At 47.2% G+C, this 20,000-nt stretch overlaps 1 protein-coding gene across 1 annotated transcript in view; it reads right to left on the minus strand.

Annotated features, from left to right (window-relative positions):
• camta2 (calmodulin binding transcription activator 2) overlaps positions 1-20,000 on the minus strand; it is a 182,205-nt gene that overhangs the window by 126,498 nt on the left and 35,707 nt on the right. Inside the window, exons 6-12 of the mRNA XM_031831390.1 lie at positions 18,822-18,893; positions 14,968-15,118; positions 14,316-14,456; positions 11,826-12,376; positions 9,942-11,105; positions 8,337-8,463; positions 1,743-1,877 (exon numbers count right to left, since the gene is read on the minus strand). Of these exons, the coding sequence (XP_031687250.1) occupies positions 1,743-1,877; positions 8,337-8,463; positions 9,942-11,105; positions 11,826-12,376; positions 14,316-14,456; positions 14,968-15,118; positions 18,822-18,893 (2,341 nt within the window). The remainder of the gene's footprint in view (positions 1-1,742; positions 1,878-8,336; positions 8,464-9,941; positions 11,106-11,825; positions 12,377-14,315; positions 14,457-14,967; positions 15,119-18,821; positions 18,894-20,000) is intronic.

The following is a 20,000-nucleotide window of genomic DNA, read 5'->3' on the forward strand; positions in this document are numbered from 1 at the left end:
CTCCTCCCCACTTTCCTTCTAGTCTCTTCCATCCTCCCCTCCTCCTTTCTATAGTCTCAGTCTCTCCTCTCTTGCTATAGTCTCCTCCTCCTCTTTCTATAGTCTCTCCTCCCCTTTCTCTAGTCTCTCCTCCTCCCCTCCTCTTTCTATATTCTCTCCCTCCTCTTTCTAGAGTCCTCGCCTTCTCTTTCTATAGTCTCCTCTCCTCCTCTCCTCTTTCTCTAATCTCATCCTCCTCTTTCTCTAGTCTCCCTCGATCCTCCTCTAGTACGTCCCTCGTCTCCTCTCTCCTCCGCTTTCTCTAGTCTTTCATTTTCCCTTCCTCGCCTCTCACCTCCTCTTTCTTCTAAGTCTCTCCTCTCCTCCCTCTTTCTCTACCTCCCTCCTCTTTCTCTAGTCTCAAATCCTCCTCTTTCTCTAGTACTCCTCCTCTTTCATAGTCTCTCCTCCTCTTTTCTATAGTCTCTCCTCCTCTTTCTATAGTCTCTCCTCCTCTTCTATAGTCTCTCCTCCTCTTTCTCTAGTCTCCCCTCCTCTTTCTCTAGTCTCTCCTCTTCTTTCTCTAGTCTCTCCTCCTCGCCTCCTCTTTCTCTAGTCTCTCCTCCTCTTTCTCTAGTCTCTCCTCCTCTTTCTCTACTCTCTCCTCCTCTTTCTATAGTCTCTCCTCCTCTTTCTATAGTCTCTCCTCCTCTTTCTATAGTCTCGCCTCCTCTTTCTATAGTCTCTCCTCCTCTCCTCTTTCTCTAATCTCTCCTCCTCTTTCTCTAGTCTCTCCTCCTCTTTCTCTAGTCTCTCCGCCTCTCTCCTCCTCTCCTCTTTCTTTAGCCTCTTCTCTCCTCCTCTTTCTCTCCTCCTCTAGTATCTCATCTCCTCTCTCCTCCTCTTTCTCTAGCCTCTCCTCTAGTCTCTCCTCTAGTATCTCCTCTCCTCTCTCCTCCTCTAGTCTCTCCTCCTCTCCTCTAGTATCTCCTCTCCCCTCTCCTGCTCCAAGGGAACACCACCATGTCATGTGAGTTTGTACCACATATATACAGTGTAAAAACATTAAGAACACCTTCCTAGTATTGAGTTCCTCCCCCTCTTGCCCTCAGAACAGCCTCAACTAGTCGGGGCATGGACTCTACAAGGTGTTGAAAGCGTTCCACAGGGATGCTGGCCCATGTTGACTCCAATGCTTCCCACAGTTGTGTCAAGTTGGCTGGATGTCCTTTGGGTGGTGGACCATTCTTGATAAACACAGGAAACGGTGCGCCTGGCACCTAAACCATACCCTGTTCAAAGGCACTTCAATGTTGTCTTACCCATTCACCCTCTGAATGGTACACAGACACAATCCATGTCTCAATTGTCTCAAGGCTTAAAAATCCTTCTTTAACCCGTGTCCTCCCCTTCATCTACACTGATTGAAGTGGATTTAACAGGTGACATCAATAAGGGATCATAGTTTTCACCTGGATTCACCTGGTCAGTCTCGTGGAAAGAGCAGGTGTTCCTAATGTTTTGTCCACCTAGTGTATGTTGTTTGTGAATCGAGAATCTAACCATGGTTGCAATGACAGGCTTGTTTGTTTGTGTGTGTGTGTGTGTGTGTGTGTGTGTGTGTGTGTGTGTGTGTGTGTGTGTGTGTGTGTGTGTGTGTGTGTGTGTGTGTGTGTGTGTGTGTGTGTGTGTGTGTGTGTGTGTGTGTGTGTGTGTGTGTGTGTGTGTGTGTGTGTGTGTGTGTGTGTGTGGTAGCTACTCACCGTCCAGGGACAGCCAGTCCAGCTGTGAGCTGGGTAGAGACGAGGCGTTTCTAGCTCTGTATTCAAACAGAACAGACGAAGAGACAGACCCACTGTCCTCCACTATATGAAGAGACACCAACCCTGCCTCGTGGGCTAAAGGGGAAGGAGAGACAGAGCGGTAGGGGAGGAGGGGGAGGAGAGAGAGAGAGAGAGGGAGGGGAGGAAGACAGAGAGAGGGAGGGGAGGAGGGAGGAAGACAGAGAGAGGGATGGGGAGGAAGACAGAGAGAGGGAGGGGAGGAAGACAGAGAGAGGGAGGGGAGGAGGGAGGAAGACAGAGAGAGAGAGAGGGAGGGAGGGGAAGAAGACAGAGAGGGAGGGGAGGAAGACAGAGAGAGGGAGGGGAGGAGGGAGGAAGACAGAGAGAGGGATGGGGAGGAAGACAGAGAGAGGGAGGGGAGGAAGACAGAGAGGGAGAGAGGGAGGGGAAGAAGACAGAGAGGGAGGGGAGGAGGGAGATGAGGGAGACGAGGGGAGAGAGGGAGAGATGAGGGGGGAGGGGAGATGAGGGAGATGAGGGGGGAGGGGAGATGAGGGTGAGGAGGGGAGATGAGGGGGAGGGGAGATGAGGGAGATGAGGGGGGAGGGGAGATGAGGGAGAGGAGGGGAGATGAGGGGGGAGGGGAGATGAGGGAGAAGGGGATGGTGAACATCAGTAAAGTCCAGAAGTTCAGGGTGTTGAGGATGAAAACTCCTTCCAAGGACCAGGCAGAGATCATTATACAGTTAACAAGAGTGCATTTAACAAATGAGATCACACTCAGGATGAAGTCAAGAAGTTTCTGTCTCCATTATCTACACAGACACCTATGTGTCTATTATAGAGGAGTGATCAATCTTTAAAACCTATACAAGAAGCATTCAATCTTGAGCTGGTGCCTCAACTGCCCTAAGAGACAAGGAACCAGTGTGTGAGGACGGGGCTGAACATGCTGATGCATTAAAACAATCTACTGAAGCATATACAAAGCATTAAACAGAAACAACCATTCTGCCAACTAGTGGACACAGTAACAACCATTCTGCCTTCCAGAGGATACAGTAACCACCATTCTGCCATCTAGAGGACACAGTAACAACCATTCTACCATCTAGAGGACACAGTAACAACCATTCTGCCATCTAGACGACACAGTAACAACCATTCTGCCATCTAGAGGACACAGTAACCACCATTCTGCCATCTAGTGGACACAGTAACAACCATTCTGCAACAACCATTCTGCCATCTAGTGGACACAGTAACAACCATTCTGCCATCTAGAAGACACAGTAACAACCATTCTGCCATCTAGTGGACACAGTAACAACCATTCTGCAACAACCATTCTGCCATCTAGTGGACACAGTAACAACCATTCTGCCATCTAGAAGACACAGTAACAACCATTCTGCCATCTAGTGGACACAGTAACAACCATTCTGCCATCTAGTGGACACAGTAACAACCATTCTGCAACAACCATTCTGCCATCTAGTGGACACAGCAACAACCATTCTGCCATCTAGAGGACACAGTAACAACCATTCTGCCATCTAGTGGACATAGTAACAACCATTCTGCCATCTAGTGGACACAGTAACAACCATTCTGCCATCTAGAGGACACAGTAACAACCATTCTGCCATCTAGTGGACACAGTAACAACCATTCTACCATCTAGAGGACACAGTAACAACCATTCTGCCATCTAGAGGACACAGTAACAACCATTCTGCCATCTAGAGGACACAGTAACAACCATTCTGCCATCCAGAGGATACAGTAACCACCATTCTGCCATCTAGTGGACACAGTAACAACCATTCTGCCATCTAGAAGACACAGTAACAACCATTCTGCCATCTAGTGGACACAGTAACAACCATTCTGCAACAACCATTCTGCCATCTAGTGGACACAGTAACAACCATTCTGCCATCTAGTGGACACAGTAACAACCATTCTGCCATCTAGAAGACACAGTAACAACCATTCTGCCATCTAGTGGACACAGTAACAACCATTCTGCCATCTAGTGGACACAGTAACAACCATTCTGCAACAACCATTCTGCCATCTAGTGGACACAGCAACAACCATTCTGCCATCTAGTTGATACAGTAACAACCAATCTGCCATCTAGAGGACACAGTACCAACCATTCTGCCATCTAGTGGACACAGTAACAACCATTCTGCCATCTAGAGGACACAGTAACAACCATTCTGCCATCTAGTGGACACAGTAACAACCATTCTACCATCTAGAGGACACAGTAACAACCATTCTGCCATCTAGAGGACACAGTAACAACCATTCTGCCATCTAGAGGACACAGTAACAACCATTCTGCCATCCAGAGGATACAGTAACCACCATTCTGCCATCTAGTGGACACAGTAACAACCATTCTGCCATCTAGAAGACACAGTAACAACCATTCTGCCATCTAGTGGACACAGTAACAACCATTCTGCAACAACCATTCTGCCATCTAGTGGACACAGTAACAACCATTCTGCCATCTAGTGGACACAGTAACAACCATTCTGCCATCTAGAAGACACAGTAACAACCATTCTGCCATCTAGTGGACACAGTAACAACCATTCTGCCATCTAGTGGACACAGTAACAACCATTCTGCAACAACCATTCTGCCATCTAGTGGACACAGCAACAACCATTCTGCCATCTAGTTGATACAGTAACAACCAATCTGCCATCTAGAGGACACAGTACCAACCATTCTGCCATCTAGTGGACATAGTAACAACCATTCTGCCATCTAGTGGACACAGTAACAACCATTCTGCCATCTAGAGGACACAGTAACAACCATTCTGCCATCTAGTGGACACAGTAACAACCATTCTGCCATCTAGTTGATACAGTAACTACCATTATGCCATCTAGTGGACATAGTAACAACCATTATGCTATCTAGTGGATACAGTAACAACCATTCTGCCATCTAGTGGACACAGTAACAACCATTCTGCCATCTAGAGGACACAGTAACAACCATTCTGCCATCTAGTGGATACAGTAACAACAATTCTGCCATCTAGTGGACACAGTAACAACCATTCTGCCACAACCATTCTGCCATCTGGTGGACACAGTAACAACCATTCTGCCATCTAGTCGATACAGAAACAACCATTCTGCCATCTAGTGGACACAGTAACAACTATTCTGCCATCTAGAGGATACAGTAACAACCATTCTGCCATCTAGGGGACACAGTAACAACCATTCTGCCATCTAGTCGATACAGAAACAACCATTCTGCCATCTAGTGGACACAGTAACAACTATTCTGCCATCTAGAGGATACAGTAACAACCATTCTGCCATCTAGAGGACACAGTAACAACCATTCTGCCATCTAGTGGACACAGTAACAACAATTCTGCCATCTAGAGGACACAGTAACAACCATTCTGCCATCTAGTTCATACAGTAACAACCATTCTGACACCTAGAAGACACAGTAACAACCATTCTGCCATCTAGTGGACACAGTAAAAACCATTCTGCAACAACCATTCTGCCATCTAGTGGATACAGTAACAACCATTCTGCCATCTAGTTGATACAGTAACAATCATTCTGCCACATAGTGGACACAGTAACAACCATTCTGCCATCTAGTGGACACAGTAACAACCATTCTGCCATCTAGTGGACACAGTAACAACCATTCTGCCATCTAGTGGATACAGTAACAACCATTCTGCCATCTAGTGGACATAGTAACAACCATTATGCCATCTAGTGGATACAGTAACAACCATTCTGCAACAACCATTCTGCCATCTAGTGGATACAGTAACAACCATTCTGCCATCTAGTGGACACGGTAACAACCATTCTGCAACAACCATTCTGCCATCTCGTGGACACAGTTACAACCATTCTGCCATCTAGTGGACACAGTAACAACCATTCTGCCATCTAGAGGATACAGTAACAACCATTCTGCCATCTAGAGGACACAGTAACAACCATTCTGCCATCTAGTGGACACAGTAGCAACCATTCTGCCATCTAGAGGATACAGTAACAACCATTCTGCCATCTAGAGGATACAGCAACAACCATTCTTCCATCTAGAGGACACAGTAACAACCATTCTGCCATCTAGTGGACACAGTAACATCCATTCTGCCATCTAGTGGACACAGTAACAACCATTCTGCCATCTAGTCGATACAGAAACAACCATTCTGCCATCTAGTGGACACAGTAACAACCATTCTGCCATCTAGAGGATACAGTAACAACCATTCTGCCATCTAGAGGCCACAGTAACAACCATTCTGCCATTTAGAGGACACAGTAACAACCATTCTGCCATCTAGAGGACACAGTAACAACCATTCTGCCATCTAGTGGACACAGTAACAACCATTCTGCCATCTAGTGGACACAGTAACAACCATTCTGCCATCTAGTCGATACAGAAACAACCATTCTGCCATCTAGTGGACACAGTAACAACCATTCTGCCATCTAGTGGACACAGTAACAACCATTCTGCCATCTAGAGGATACAGTAACAACCATTCTGCCATCTCGAGGATACAGCAACAACCATTCTGCCATCTAGAGGATACAGTAACAACCATTCTGCCTTCCAGAGGACACAGTAACAACCATTCTGCAACAACCATTCTGCCATCTAGTTGATACAGTAACAATCATTCTGCCACATAGTGGACACAGTAACAACCATTCTGCCATCTAGTGGACACAGTAACAACCATTCTGCCATCTAGTCGATACAGAAACAACCATTCTGCCATCTAGTGGACACAGTAACAACCATTCTGCCATCTAGAGGATACAGTAACAACCATTCTGCCATCTAGTGGACACAGTAACAACCATGCTGCCATCTAGTCGATACAGAAACAACCATTCTGCCATCTACTGGACACAGTAACAACCATTCTGCCATCTAGAGGATACAGTAACAACCATTCTGCCATCTAGAGGATACAGCAACAACCATTCTTCCATCTAGAGGACACAGTAACAACCATTCTGCCATCTAGTGGACACAGTAACATCCATTCTGCCATCTAGTGGACACAGTAACAACCATTCTGCCATCTAGTCGATACAGAAACAACCATTCTGCCATCTAGTGGACACAGTAACAACCATTCTGCCATCTAGAGGATACAGTAACAACCATTCTGCCATCTAGAGGACACAGTAACAACCATTCTGCCATTTAGAGGACACAGTAACAACCATTCTGCCATCTAGAGGACACAGTAACAACCATTCTGCCATCTAGTGGACACAGTAACAACCATTCTGCCATCTAGTGGACACAGTAACAACCATTCTGCCATCTAGTCGATACAGAAACAACCATTCTGCCATCTAGTGGACACAGTAACAACCATTCTGCCATCTAGAGGATACAGTAACAACCATTCTGCCATCTAGTGGACACAGTAACAACCATTCTGCCATCTAGTGGACACAGTAACAACCATTCTGCCATCTAGAGGATACAGTAACAACCATTCTGCCATCTAGAGGATACAGCAACAACCATTCTGCCTTCCAGAGGACACAGTAACAACCATTCTGCAACAACCATTCTGCCATCTAGTTGATACAGTAACAATCATTCTGCCACATAGTGGACACAGTAACAACCATTCTGCCATCTAGAGGACACAGTAACAACCATTCTGCCATCTAGTGGACACAGTAACAACCATTCTGCCACAACCATTCTGCCATCTGGTGGACACAGTAACAACCATTCTGCCAGGTAGAGGATACGGCAACAACCATTCTGCCATCTAGAGGACACAGTAACAACCATTCTGCCATCTAGTCGATACAGAAACAACCATTCTGCCATCTAGTGGACACAGTAACAACTATTCTGCCATCTAGAGGATACAGTAACAACCATTCTGCCATCTAGAGGACACAGTAACAACCATTCTGCCATCTAGTGGACACAGTAACAACCATTCTGCCATCTAGTTCATACAGTAACAACCATTCTGCCACCTAGAAGACACAGTAACAACCATTCTGCCATCTAGTGGACACAGTAAAAACCATTCTGCAACAACCATTCTGCCATCTAGTGGACACAGTAACAACCATTCTGCCATCTAGTGGACACAGTAACAACCATTCTGCCATCTAGTGGACACAGTAACAACCATTCTGCCATCTAGTGGACACAGTAACAACCATTCTGCCATCTAGTGGACACAGTAACAACCATTCTGCCATCTAGTGGATACAGTAACAACCATTCTGCCATCTAGTGGACATAGTAACAACCATTATGCCATCTAGTGGATACAGTAACAACCATTCTGCAACAACCATTCTGCCATCTAGTGGATACAGTAACAACCATTCTGCCATCTAGTGGACACAGTAACAACCATTCTGCCATCTAGAGGATACAGTAACAACCATTGTGCCATCTAGAGGACACAGTAACAACCATTCTGCCATCTAGAGGACACAGTAACAACCATTCTGCCATCTAGAGGATATCGTGCGTGCGTGTACCTACCAGGGCAGTAGCTCCGTAGTACTCCAGGCTGAATAAGTGAAGCGGGGACGGTGCTCTGGTCAAACACGCAGCTGTAACGTCCAGTAGCCTCCAACCAGGGACCTGTTATCAACACCTTCACACCACCCTGACAGACGTATAAACTACCTATTAGTCTCACTTTCTGCTTCTCTGCTCAGGTTTAGATGAAGGTTAATTTGAACCTATTTCTCTGCTCAGGTTTAGATGAAGGTTAATTTGAACCTATTTCTCTGCTCAGGTTTAGATGAAGGTTAATTTGAACCTATTTCTCTGCTCAGGTTTAGATGAAGGTTAATTTGAACATATTTCTCTGCTCAGGTTTAGATGAAGGTTAATTTCAACCTATTTCTCTGCTCAGGTTTAGATGAAGGTTAATTTGAACCTATTTCTCTGCTCAGGTTTAGATGAAGATTAATTTGAACCTATTTCTCTGCTCAGGTTTAGATTAAGGTTAATTTGAACCTATTTCTCTGCTCAGGTTTAGATGAAGGTTAATTTGAACCTATTTCTCTGCTCAGGTTTAGATTAAGGTTAATTTGAACCTATTTCTCTGCTCAGGTTTAGGTTCATTTGAATATCTTTCTCTGCTCAGGTTTAGATTTAGGTTTAAATTCATTAGAATATATTTCTCTGCTCAGGTTTAGGTTAATTTGAAACTATTTCTCTGCTCAGGTTTAGGTTAAGGTTTAGGTTAATTTGAAACTATTTCTCTGCTCAGGTTTAGGTTAAGGTTTAGGTTAATTTGAAACTATTTCTCTGCTCAGGTTTAGGTTAAGGTTTAGGTTAATTTGAAACTATTTCTCTGCTCAGGTTTAGGTTAAGGTTTAGGTTAATTAGAAACTATTTCTCTGCTCAGGTTTAGGTTAAGGTTTAGGTTAATTTGAAACTATTTCTCTGCTCAGGTTCAGGTTAAGGTTTAGGTTAATTTGAAACTATTTCTCTGCTCAGGTTTAGGTTAATTTGAAACTATTTCTCTGCTCAGGTTTAGGTTCATTTGAAACTATTTCTCTGCTCAGGTTTAGGTTCATTTGAAACTATTTCTCTGCTCAGGTTTAGGTTCATTTGAAACTATTTCTCTGCTCAGGTTTAGGTTAAGGTTTAGGTTAATTTGAAACTATTTCTCTGCTCAGGTTCAGGTTAAGGTTTAGGTTAATTTGAAACTATTTCTCTGCTCAGGTTTAGGTTCATTTGAAACTATTTCTCTGCTCAGGTTTAGGTTCATTTGAAACTATTTCTCTGCTCAGGTTTAGGTTAATTTGAAACTATTTCTCTGCTCAGGTTTAGGTTCATTTGAAACTATTTCTCTGCTCAGGTTTAGGTTCATTTGAAACTATTTCTCTGCTCAGGTTTAGGTTCATTTGAAACTATTTCTCTGCTCAGGTTTAGGTTCATTTGAACATACTTCTCTGCTCAGGTTTAGATGAAGGTTTATTTGAAAATCTTGCACACATACAGCAACATACATAACATGTGATCTCATAAATACAGTCAAATGTATAATCAATATAAGGTCAATAAATAGGTCATGTTCAAAAGGCTTCCCATTAAATGAACCCAGACAGGCCCCCCTCTCCCCTGTCTCACCTCTGGGTAGGACCACTCGGGGGAGAAGTCTGTGATGGTTGCTAGGCGTTGTAGCTCAGTCCCGTTGTTAGGGGGAAGAGGGGGGAAGGGGAGGAAGGAGGAGGAGGGGGAGGGCTGGGGAGGAACCATGTAACGTACCCCCGTAGGGAACAGGCTGGTGGGAGCCGGGTTTGGGACGAGGACCGAGGTGTGTGTGTGTGTGTGTGTGTTGGGGGCGTCGGCCTCTGTGATGAGCTCAGAGATGAGGTCAGGGAACTGGCTGTCGAACGATATCTCTAGCTCCTCCGAGACATCCGTGACCTCCGACCTTTGACCCGTGTCCATGGGTGTGTCCTCTGCCTCGTAGCCCCGCCCCCTCTCCTCCTTTACTCTAACCCGCCCATTAGCCATATTGGTCATGTTAACATTCCCCATAGTGGCATTGGCACTGTCCATGTTAACAGTAGTTGAAAGAGCCATGTTTGCATTAGCCACGTTGTTGATGTTAGCAAACAGGGACTCTAAGGGAGTCGGCTGGCTGAGTCTCTGGTGCAGGAGTAAGAGCTGCCTCCCCCTCTCCCTTTCCACCTCCCTCTGCCTCTCTCTTTCCACCTCTTTCTCCATCTCTCTCTCCTGACTCTGAAGACGTCTGTGTTGCAGCAGGAGGAGTTGAGAGTGGTGGTTCTGGGTCAGGGTCAGTGGGGTCGGGGTCGGGGTGGGGTTGGGGTTACAGTGCATAGAGGTCATGGGTTGGGGGAGGTGCTGCTGGAGCTCTTTGGGCTCTAGGACGACCAATGGCTGCTCTCCGTCCTGCCTGTGAGGCTGCAGATTGGGCGCCATCTGCTGAGTGGGAGGGGTCTGCTGCGTTTCGTGGCGAATCAGGAGCAGCGATGATGATGCTTTTCTGTGGTGTTGCCCTGACGACGACGGCTTGGGGGATTGGCTTCGCTGGAGGAGAGCCAGTTTGGTGGGCGGGTGCCCCTCTTCTCTCCCCTCCTCCCTCTGTCTTTCTCTCTCTCCATCTGCCTCCCCCCTCTCCCCCTCTGTCTCCCCCAGAGGGCCCAGGGCCAGCGCTGATTCCAGACACAGAGGCAGGAGAGAGGGGGCGGAGTGGGACGGAGAGAGGGATAGAGAAAGGGATGGAGGGAGGGAGGAAGAAGGGGCGGAGTGGGACGGAGAGAGGGATAGAGAAAGGGATGGAGGGAGGGAGGAAGAAGGGATAGAGTGGGACGGAGAGAGGGATAGAGAAAGGGATGGAGGGAGGGAGGAAGAAGGGATAGAGTGGGACGGAGAGAGGGATAGAGAAAGGGATGGAGGGAGGGAGGAAGAAGGGATAGAGTGGGACGGAGAGAGGGATAGAGAAAGGGATGGAGGGAGGGAGGAAGAAGGGATAGAGTGGGACGGAGAGAGGGATAGAGAAAGGGATGGAGGGAGGGAGGAAGAAGGGGCAGAGTGGGACGGAGAGAGGGATAGAGAAAGGGTTGGAGGGAGGGAGGAAGAAGGGGCAGAGGTCTGGAGCACCACTCTCTCTTCATTCTTCCTCTCTGCCTCAGAAGAGAGGGATGAAAGAGAGGAGGGAGGGGATGAGCAGGGGGGAGGGGACGTGGGGGAGAGGGAGAGAGTGAGGGAGGGTGCATGTGGGGAGGAGGAGGAGGGGGGAGGAGAGGGTGAGGAGGGGGGGAGAGTGCCTCCGTAGGTCTGACCCTGTTTAGGACTGTTCAGAAAGGAGTCTGGATCGAAGACAGGAGGTTGGCAGGGTGAGGGAGAGGGGGCGGCAGTAGGGAGAGGGTGCAGGAGGGATGGAGAGGGGGATGGAGTGAGGAGTAGTCCCCCTATAACGGGTGAGGACAGGAGGGTGAGGCTGAGAGTAGCCACCCCGGGGGTGGGGGGGGAGGGGGTGGGTGGAGCAGGTGGGGTTGGGGGGGAGGGGGTGTCTGGTTTAGGGGGGACGGGGGAGAGTACCAGCTGACCTGAACGGGTAAGAGACAGACTCGACTCCTGCTCTCCTCCACCCTGCGTCCCGATGACCCCCGCCGTAGTCATGACGATCACAGCATTCTGCGGTAGGGCAACCGTCGTCAGGCCCCGCTGGTCACCATAGAAACTGTTGGTGGTGCCGTTGCTGACGGCGATGGTTGCTGTGCGGTGAGCCTGAGGGGGGGATGATGAGGAGGAGGAGGAGGAGGAGGGGGGAGAGGGGGAGGAAGAGACTCCCTCATGTCTCCCTACCAGGCTGGTAGACCCTCCAAGCTTTGCCTGGGAGTGTGTGTGTGAGGGGGGAGGGTGTGTGTGTGGGGAAGGTTTCTTCTCGCCGCCTGCAGGGATGTCTCCCCCTCCTGTCTCCCCCTCAGCCAGGGGTGAGGCTGACATGGCAGGGCTGGTAGCGGGCAGTTTGGGGGAGATAATGCGATGCTTGGTGCTGTTACAGCGGTGGGGAATGTTAGCTCCAGGAGACGCTGGAAGGAGGAAGGTAAGATATCGAGTGAGGGAGAGACGAGAGGCAGGGAGGAGAGGGAGGAGAGGGAGGAAAGGGAAGGGAGGGACGAGAGGGACGAGAGGGAGGAGGGAGGGACGTGAGGGAAGAGAGGGAGGAGAGGGACGAGAGGGAGGAGGGAGGGAAGAGAGGGACGAGAAGGAGGAGAGGGAAGAGAGGGAGGAGGGGGGGAAGAGAGGGAGAGAAGGGACGAGAGGGAAGAGAGGGAGGGAAGACACGAGAGGGAAGAGAGGGAGGGAAGGGACGAGAGGGAGGAGAGGGACGAGGGAGGGAAGAGAGGGAGGAGAGGGACAAGAGAGAGAGGAGAGGGAGGAGAGGGAGGAGAGGGACGAGAGGGAGGAGAGGGAAGAGAGGGAGGAGGGAGGGAAGAGAGGGAGGAGAGGGAAGAGAGGGACGAGAGGGAGGAGGGAGGGACGTGAGGGAGGAGAGGAAAGAGAGGGAGGAGAGGCAAGAAAGGGAGGAGAGGGAGGAGAGGGAGGGACGAGAGGGACGAGAGGGAGGAGGGAGGGACGAGAGAGAGGAGGGAGACGTGAGGGAGGAGAGGGACGAGAGGGAGGGAAGAGAGGGAGGAGAGGGACGAGAGGGAGGAGAGGGAAGAGAGGGAGGAGGGAGGGAAGAGAGGGAGGAAGGAGGGACGCGAGGGAGGATAGGGAAGAGAAGGACGAGAGGGAAGAGAGGGATGAGAGGGAGGAGGGAGGGAAGAGAGGGAGGAGGGAGGAGAGGCAAGAGAGGGACGAGAGGGACAAGAGGGAGGAGAGGGAATAGAGCGAGAAGGAGGGAGGGACAAGAGGGACAAAAGGGAGGAGGAAAGAGAGGGAGGAGAATGAAATAAACAGAACATACAGAATACATTGCAGTAGTCACAGTAGTCCTTAGTCACAGTAGTCTCTAGTCACAGTAGTCTGTAGTCACAGTAGTCACTAGTCACAGCAGTCTGTAGTCACAGTAGTCACTAGTCACAGTAGTCTGTAGTCACTAGTCACAGCAGTCACTAGTCACAGTGGTATGTAATCACCGTAGTCTGCAGTCGCCGTAGTATGTAGTCGCCGTAGTCTGTAGTCACAGTAGTCACTAGTCTGTAGTCACAGTAGTCACTAGTCATGGTAGTCTCTAGTTACAGCAGTCACTAGTCACAGTAGTCTCAAATCACAGTAGTCTTTAGTCACAGTAGTCTCTAGTCACAGTAGTCTGTAGTCAAGTAGTCAGCAGTCACAGTAGTCCACAGTCAGTAGTCTGTAGACACAGTTGTCTGTACTCACAGTAGTCTCTTGTCACAGTAGTCTCTAGTCACAGTAGCCACAGTAGTCTCTAGTTACAGTAGTCACTAGTTACAGTAGTCTCTAGTTACAGTAGTCTCTAGTCACAATAGTCCACAGTCACAGTAGTCCACAGTCACAGTAGTCTCTAGTCACAGCAGTCAGTAGTCACAGTTGTCTTTAGTCACAGTAGTCTCTAGTCACAGTAGTCTGCCGCCACAGTAGTCACTAGTCACAGTAGTCACTAGTCACAGTAGTCTCTAGTCACAGTAGTCACTAGTCACAGTAGTCTCTAGTCACAGTAGTCTGCAGTCACAGTAGTCTGCCGTCACAGTAGTCACTAGTCACAGTAGTCTCTAGTCACAGTAGTCTGCAGTCACAGTAGTCTGCAGTTACAGTAGTCACTAGTCACAGTAGTCTCTAGTCACAGTAGTGCTAGTCACAGTAGTCACTAGTCACAGTAGTCTCCAGTCACAGTAGTCACTAGTCACAGTGGTCCGTAGTCACAGTAGTCCATAGTCACAGTAGTCTCCAGCCAGGGTAGTCTAAAGGCACAGTAGTCCGTTGTTACGGTAGTCTCTAGTCACAGTAGTCTGTAGTGTTTGGCTATACTGCCCTCCAGTGGTAACATTTACACAGATTTACCCAGTGTGGAGCTGCAGAGACAGGTGTGTGTGCGAGGCTGAGGTTTGGTCTGTTGAGACTCCAGGATCTGTTGAGCCAGTTGTTCTATAGAGAACTCTGATGATCCATAACCTTCTCCACATGACCACTTAATGCTGTGGACTAGAGAAACACAGAGAGAGAGAGAGAGAGAGAAACAGAGAAACAGAGAGGAACAGAGAGAAACAGAGAGATAGAGACAGAGACAGAGAGAGAGAGAGAGAGAGAGAGAGAGAGAGAGAGAGAGAGAGAGAGAGAGACAGACAGACAGAGACAGACAGAGAAACACAGAGAGAGAGAGACAGAGAGACAGAGACAGAGAGACAGAGAAACACAGAGAGAGAGACAGATAGACAGACAGACAGACAGACAGAGAAACACAGAGACAGAGAGACACCATAGATATTAGTCAGCCATCACATTGCCAGGACTTATGGTGCCTTCAAGTGCCGTGGGAATGAACACCCGTCCCAAGACTGACCTCTGAGTGGGAGGAGGTACTCCCATCACTGACCTTTCACCTTTTTGAATTTGTTTTGTTATCTTTTGGCACAATCAGATCGGACCTAAGACTTCCTAACTGGGAAGGTTTGCAATTATGAGGAGCAGTATATGTATGTATGTGTGTACTAACACATAGGCTTGAGCTGGGCCAGTAGTTCGTCTCGGCTCCAGCGTAACGAGTCTCGGCGGTCGGCAACGGCACATAGCAACGGGCCGCACGCCTTCCCATGATCCTCCAGCGACGGAACATTCAGGTAGTGAACCAGCACCATGTCTGGGTTCTACACACACACACACACACACACACACACAGAGAGAGAAGAGGTTAATACACACACACACACCAGGGTTTCCGTTAGCCGAATTTTTTAAAACATTTTTAAGCAGGTAAATTAAGCAGGTAAATAAACCTGCAGCCCATTCTAACCCATCTAAACACAATCACCTATAATGACAAGGTGAAAACAGGTTTTTACACATTTTATTTATTTATTTTATTTTTTATTTCACCTTTATTTAACCAGGTAGGCTAGTTGAGAACACCTTTATTTAACCAGGTAGGCTAGTTGAGAACAAGTTCTCATTTACAACTGCGACCTGGCCAAGATAAAGCAAAGCAGTTCGACAGTAGTAATACAATAATACAGTAGAACAAGTCTATATACAATGTGAGCAAATGAGGTGAGATAAGGGAGGTAAAGGCAAAAAAAGGCCATGGTGGCAAAGTAAATACAATATAGCAAGTAAAACACTGGAATGGTAGATTTGCAATGGAAGAATGTGCAAAGTAGAAATAAAAATAATGGGGCGCAAAGGAGCAAAATAAATCAATTAAATACAGTAGGGAAAGAGGTAGTTGTTTGGGCTAAATTATAGGTGGGCTATGTACAAGTGCAGTAATCTGTGAGCTGCTCTGACAGTTGGTGCTTAAAGCTAGTGAGGGAGATAAGTGTTTCCAGTTTCAGAGATTTTTGTAGTTCGTTCCAGTCATTGGCAGCAGAGAAAACTGGAAGGAGAGGCAGCCAAAGAAAGAATTGGTTTTGGGGGTGACTAGAGAGATATACCTGCTGGAGCGTGTGCTACAGGTGGGAGATGCTATGGTGACCAGCGAGCTGAGATAAGGGGGGACTTTACCTAGCAGGGTCTTGTAGATGACATGGAGCCAGTGGGTTTGGCGACGAGTATGAAGCGAGGGCCAGCCAACGAGAGTGTACAGGTCGCAATGGTGGGTAGTATATGGGGCTTTGGTGACAAAACGGATTGCACTGTGATAGACTGCATCCAATTTGTTGAGTAGGGTATTGGAGGCTATTTTGTAAATGACATCGCCAAAGTCGAGGATTGGTAGGATGGTCAGTTTTACAAGGGTATGTTTGGCAGCATGAGTGAAGGATGCTTTGTTGCGAAATAGGAAGCCAATTCTAGAATTAACTTTGGATTGGAGATGTTTGATATGGGTCTGGAAGGAGAGTTTACAGTCTAACCAGACACCTAAGTTTTTGTAGTTGTCCACGTATTCTAAGTCAGAGCCGTCCAGAGTAGTGATGTTGGACAGGCGGGTAGGTGCAGGTAGCGATCGGTTGAAGAGCATGCATTTAGTTTTACTTGTATTTAAGAGCAATTGGAGGCCACGGAAGGAGAGTTGTATGGCATTGAAGCTGAATGTTTGCAAATGCATTGAAAATGAAATACAGAAATATCTCATTTACATAGGATTCACATCGCTCAGTCAATACATGTAAGAATCACTTTTGGCAGAGATGGAGTCTTCTTGGGACAGAGATGGAGTCTTCTTGGGGCAGAGATGGAGTCTTCTTGGGACAGAGATGGAGTCTTCTTGGGGCAGAGATGGAGTCTTCTTGGGGCAGAGATGGAGTCTTCTTGGGACAGAGATGGAGTCTTCTTGGGGCAGAGATGGAGTCTTCTTGGGGCAGAGATGGAGTCTTCTTGGGACAGAGATGGAGTCTTCTTGGGGCAGAGATGGAGTCTTCTTGGGACAGAGATGGAGTCTTCTTGGGACAGAGATGGAGTCTTCTTGAGTCAGAGATAGAGTCTTCTTGAGTCAGAGATGGAGTCTTCTTGGGGCAGAGATGGAGTCTTCTTGGGGCAGAGATGGAGTCTTCTTGGGACGGAGATGGAGTCTTCTTGAGTCAGAGATGGAGTCTTCTTGGGGCAGAGATGGAGTCTTCTTGGGGCAGAGATGGAGTCTTCTTGGGGCAGAGATGGAGACTTCTTGGGGCAGAGATGGAGTCTTCTTGAGTCAGAGATGGAGTCTTCTTGAGTCAGAGATGGAGTCTTCTTGGGGCAGAGATGGAGTCTTCTTGAGTCAGAGATGGAGTCTTCTTGAGTCAAGTTAATTTCTTTGCCACATTTTTAGCAATTTTATTTTTGTGCCTTATTGATGACATGTTTTGGAATAGTTGTATTCTGTACGGGCTTCCTTCTTTTCACTCTGTCATTTAGGTTTGTATTGTGAAGTAACAGTGTTGTTGATCCATCCTCAGTTTTCTCTGACCACAGCCAATCAACTCTGTAACTGTTTTAAAAAGTCACCATTGACCTCATGGTGAAATACCTGATCGGTTTCCTTCCTCTCCAGCAACTGAGTTTAGTGAATGCGGTATCTTTGTAGTGGCTGAGTGTATTAGTACACCATCCAAAGTGTAATTGATAACTTCACCATGCTTAAAGGGATATTCAATGTCTGCTTGTATTATTTATACCCATCTAATAATAGGTTCGGGTTAGGACCCTTCTTTGTGAGGCATTGAAAAACATTGCTGGTTTTTGTGGTTGAATCTGTGTTTGAAATTCCCTGCTTGACTGAGGGACCTTACAGATAATTGTAAGTGTGGTGGTCAGGGATATTAAGAACGCATTCTAGTCATATTATCAACCAATACTAGTCATATTATCAACCCATACTAGTCAGATTATCAACCCATACTAGTCAGATTATCAATCCATACTAGTGGTTTATAATCCTAGTCAGATTATCAATCCATACTAGTGGTTTATAATCCTAGTCAGATTATCAATCCATACTAGTGGTTTATAATCCTAGTCAGATTATCAATCCATCCTAGTGGTTTATAATCCTAGTCATATTATCAACCAATACTAGTCATATTATCAACCCATACTAGTGGTTTATAATCCTAGTCACATTATCAATATGATCAGGTGTGCTGTCTAGAGTGGTGCTTTCCCAGGTGTGTTTTCCAAGGTGTGCTGTCTAGAGTGGTGTTTTCCCAGGTGTGTTTTCCCAGGTGTGCTGTCTAGAGTGGTGTTTTCCCAGGTGTGCTGTCTAGAGTGGAGTTTTCCAAGGTGTGTTTTCCCAGCTGTGCTGTCTAGAGTGGTGTTTTCCCAGGTGTGTTTTTCCCAGGTGTGCTGTCTAGAGTGGTGTTTTCCCAGGTGTGTTTTCCCAGGTCTGCTGTCTAGAGTGGAGTTTGCCCAGGTGTGTTTTCTAGAGTGGAGTTTTCCTAGGTGTGTTTTCTAGAGTGGAGTTTTCCTAGGTGTGCTCTCTAGAAAATTACCTTTATCAGGCAGCTTCATTACAGGAGTCGTTCTGTTAAGATTCATTACCATAATACTGTAAATGTGATGTCTGTCGTTAAAATCACTGGGGATGTCTTCATAATGTAAATGTGATGTCTGTCGTTCTAATCACTGGGGACGTCTTCATACTGTAAATGTGATGTCTGTCGTTCTAATCACTGTGGGGGATGTCTTCATAATGTAAATGTGATGTCTGTCGTTCTAATCACTGGGGACGTCTTCAACATGTAAATGTGATGTCTGTCGTTCTAATCACTGTGGGGATGTCTTCATAATGTAAATGTGATGTCTGTCGTTCTAATCACTGTGGGGGATGTCTTCATCATGTAAATGTGATGTCTGTCGTTCTAATCACTGTGGGGGACGTCTTCACACACACACACACACACACACACACACACACACACGCACTGGATTGTAACTGACCTGCAACAGCCAGTAGCACCTCCTGTGGAATGTTGGGACGATGGAAGAATGGACGTAGCAACCATAGAGACACTGGAGAGAGAGAGAGAGAGAACAGAGGACATGTTGGGACAATGGAAGAATGGACATAGCAACCGTAGAGACACTGGAGAGAGAGAGAGAGAACAGAGGACATGTTGGGACAATGGAAGAATGGACATAGCAACCATAGAGACACTGGAGAGAGAGAGAGAGAGAACAGAGGACATGTTGGGACGATGGAAGAATGGACATAGCAACCATAGAGACACTGGAGAGAGAGAGAGAGAGAACAGATGACATGTTGGGACAATGGAAGAATGGACGTAGCAACCATAGAGACACTGGAGAGAGAGAGAGAGAACAGAGGACATGTTGGGACGATGGAAGAATGGACGTAGCAACCATAGAGACACTGGAGAGAGAGAGAGAGAGAACAGATGACATGTTGGGACAATGGAAGAATGGACGTAGCAACCATAGAGACACTGGAGAGAGAGAGAACAGAGGACATGTTGGGACGATGGAAGAATGGACATAGCAACCGTAGAGACACTGGAGAGAGAGAGAGAGAGAGAACAGAGGACATGTTGGGACAATGGAAGAATGGACGTAGCAACCATAGAGACACTGGAGAGAGAGAGAGAGAACAGAGGACATGTTGGGACAATGGAAGAATGGACATAGCAACCATAGAGACACTGGAGAGAGAGAGAGAGAGAACAGAGGACATGTTGGGACAATGGAAGAATGGAGAGTGTGTGTGTGTGTTGTCAGTGTGTGTGTGTTGTCAGTGTGTGTGTGATGTCAGTGTGTGTGTGTTGTCAGTGTGTGTGTGTTGTCAGTGTGTGTGTGTTGTCAGTGTGTGTGTGTGTGTGTGTGTGTTGTCAGTGTGTGTGTGTTGTCAGTGTGTGTGTGTGTGTGTGTGTGTGTGTGTGTGTGTGTGTGTGTGTGTGTGTGTGTGTGTGTGTGTGTGTGTGTGTGTGTGTGTGTGTGTGTGTTGTCAGTATGTGTGTGTGTGTGTGTGTTATCAGTGTGTGTGTGTGTGTTGTCAGTGTGTGATGTCAGTATGTGTGTTGTCAGTGTGTGTGTGTTGTCAGTGTGTGTGGGTGTGTGTTGTCAGTGTGTGTGTGTGTGTGTGTGTGTGTGTGTGTGTGTGTG

This window comes from Oncorhynchus kisutch, linkage group LG9, assembly GCF_002021735.2.
Source record: "Oncorhynchus kisutch isolate 150728-3 linkage group LG9, Okis_V2, whole genome shotgun sequence".
NCBI lineage: Eukaryota > Metazoa > Chordata > Actinopteri > Salmoniformes > Salmonidae > Oncorhynchus > Oncorhynchus kisutch.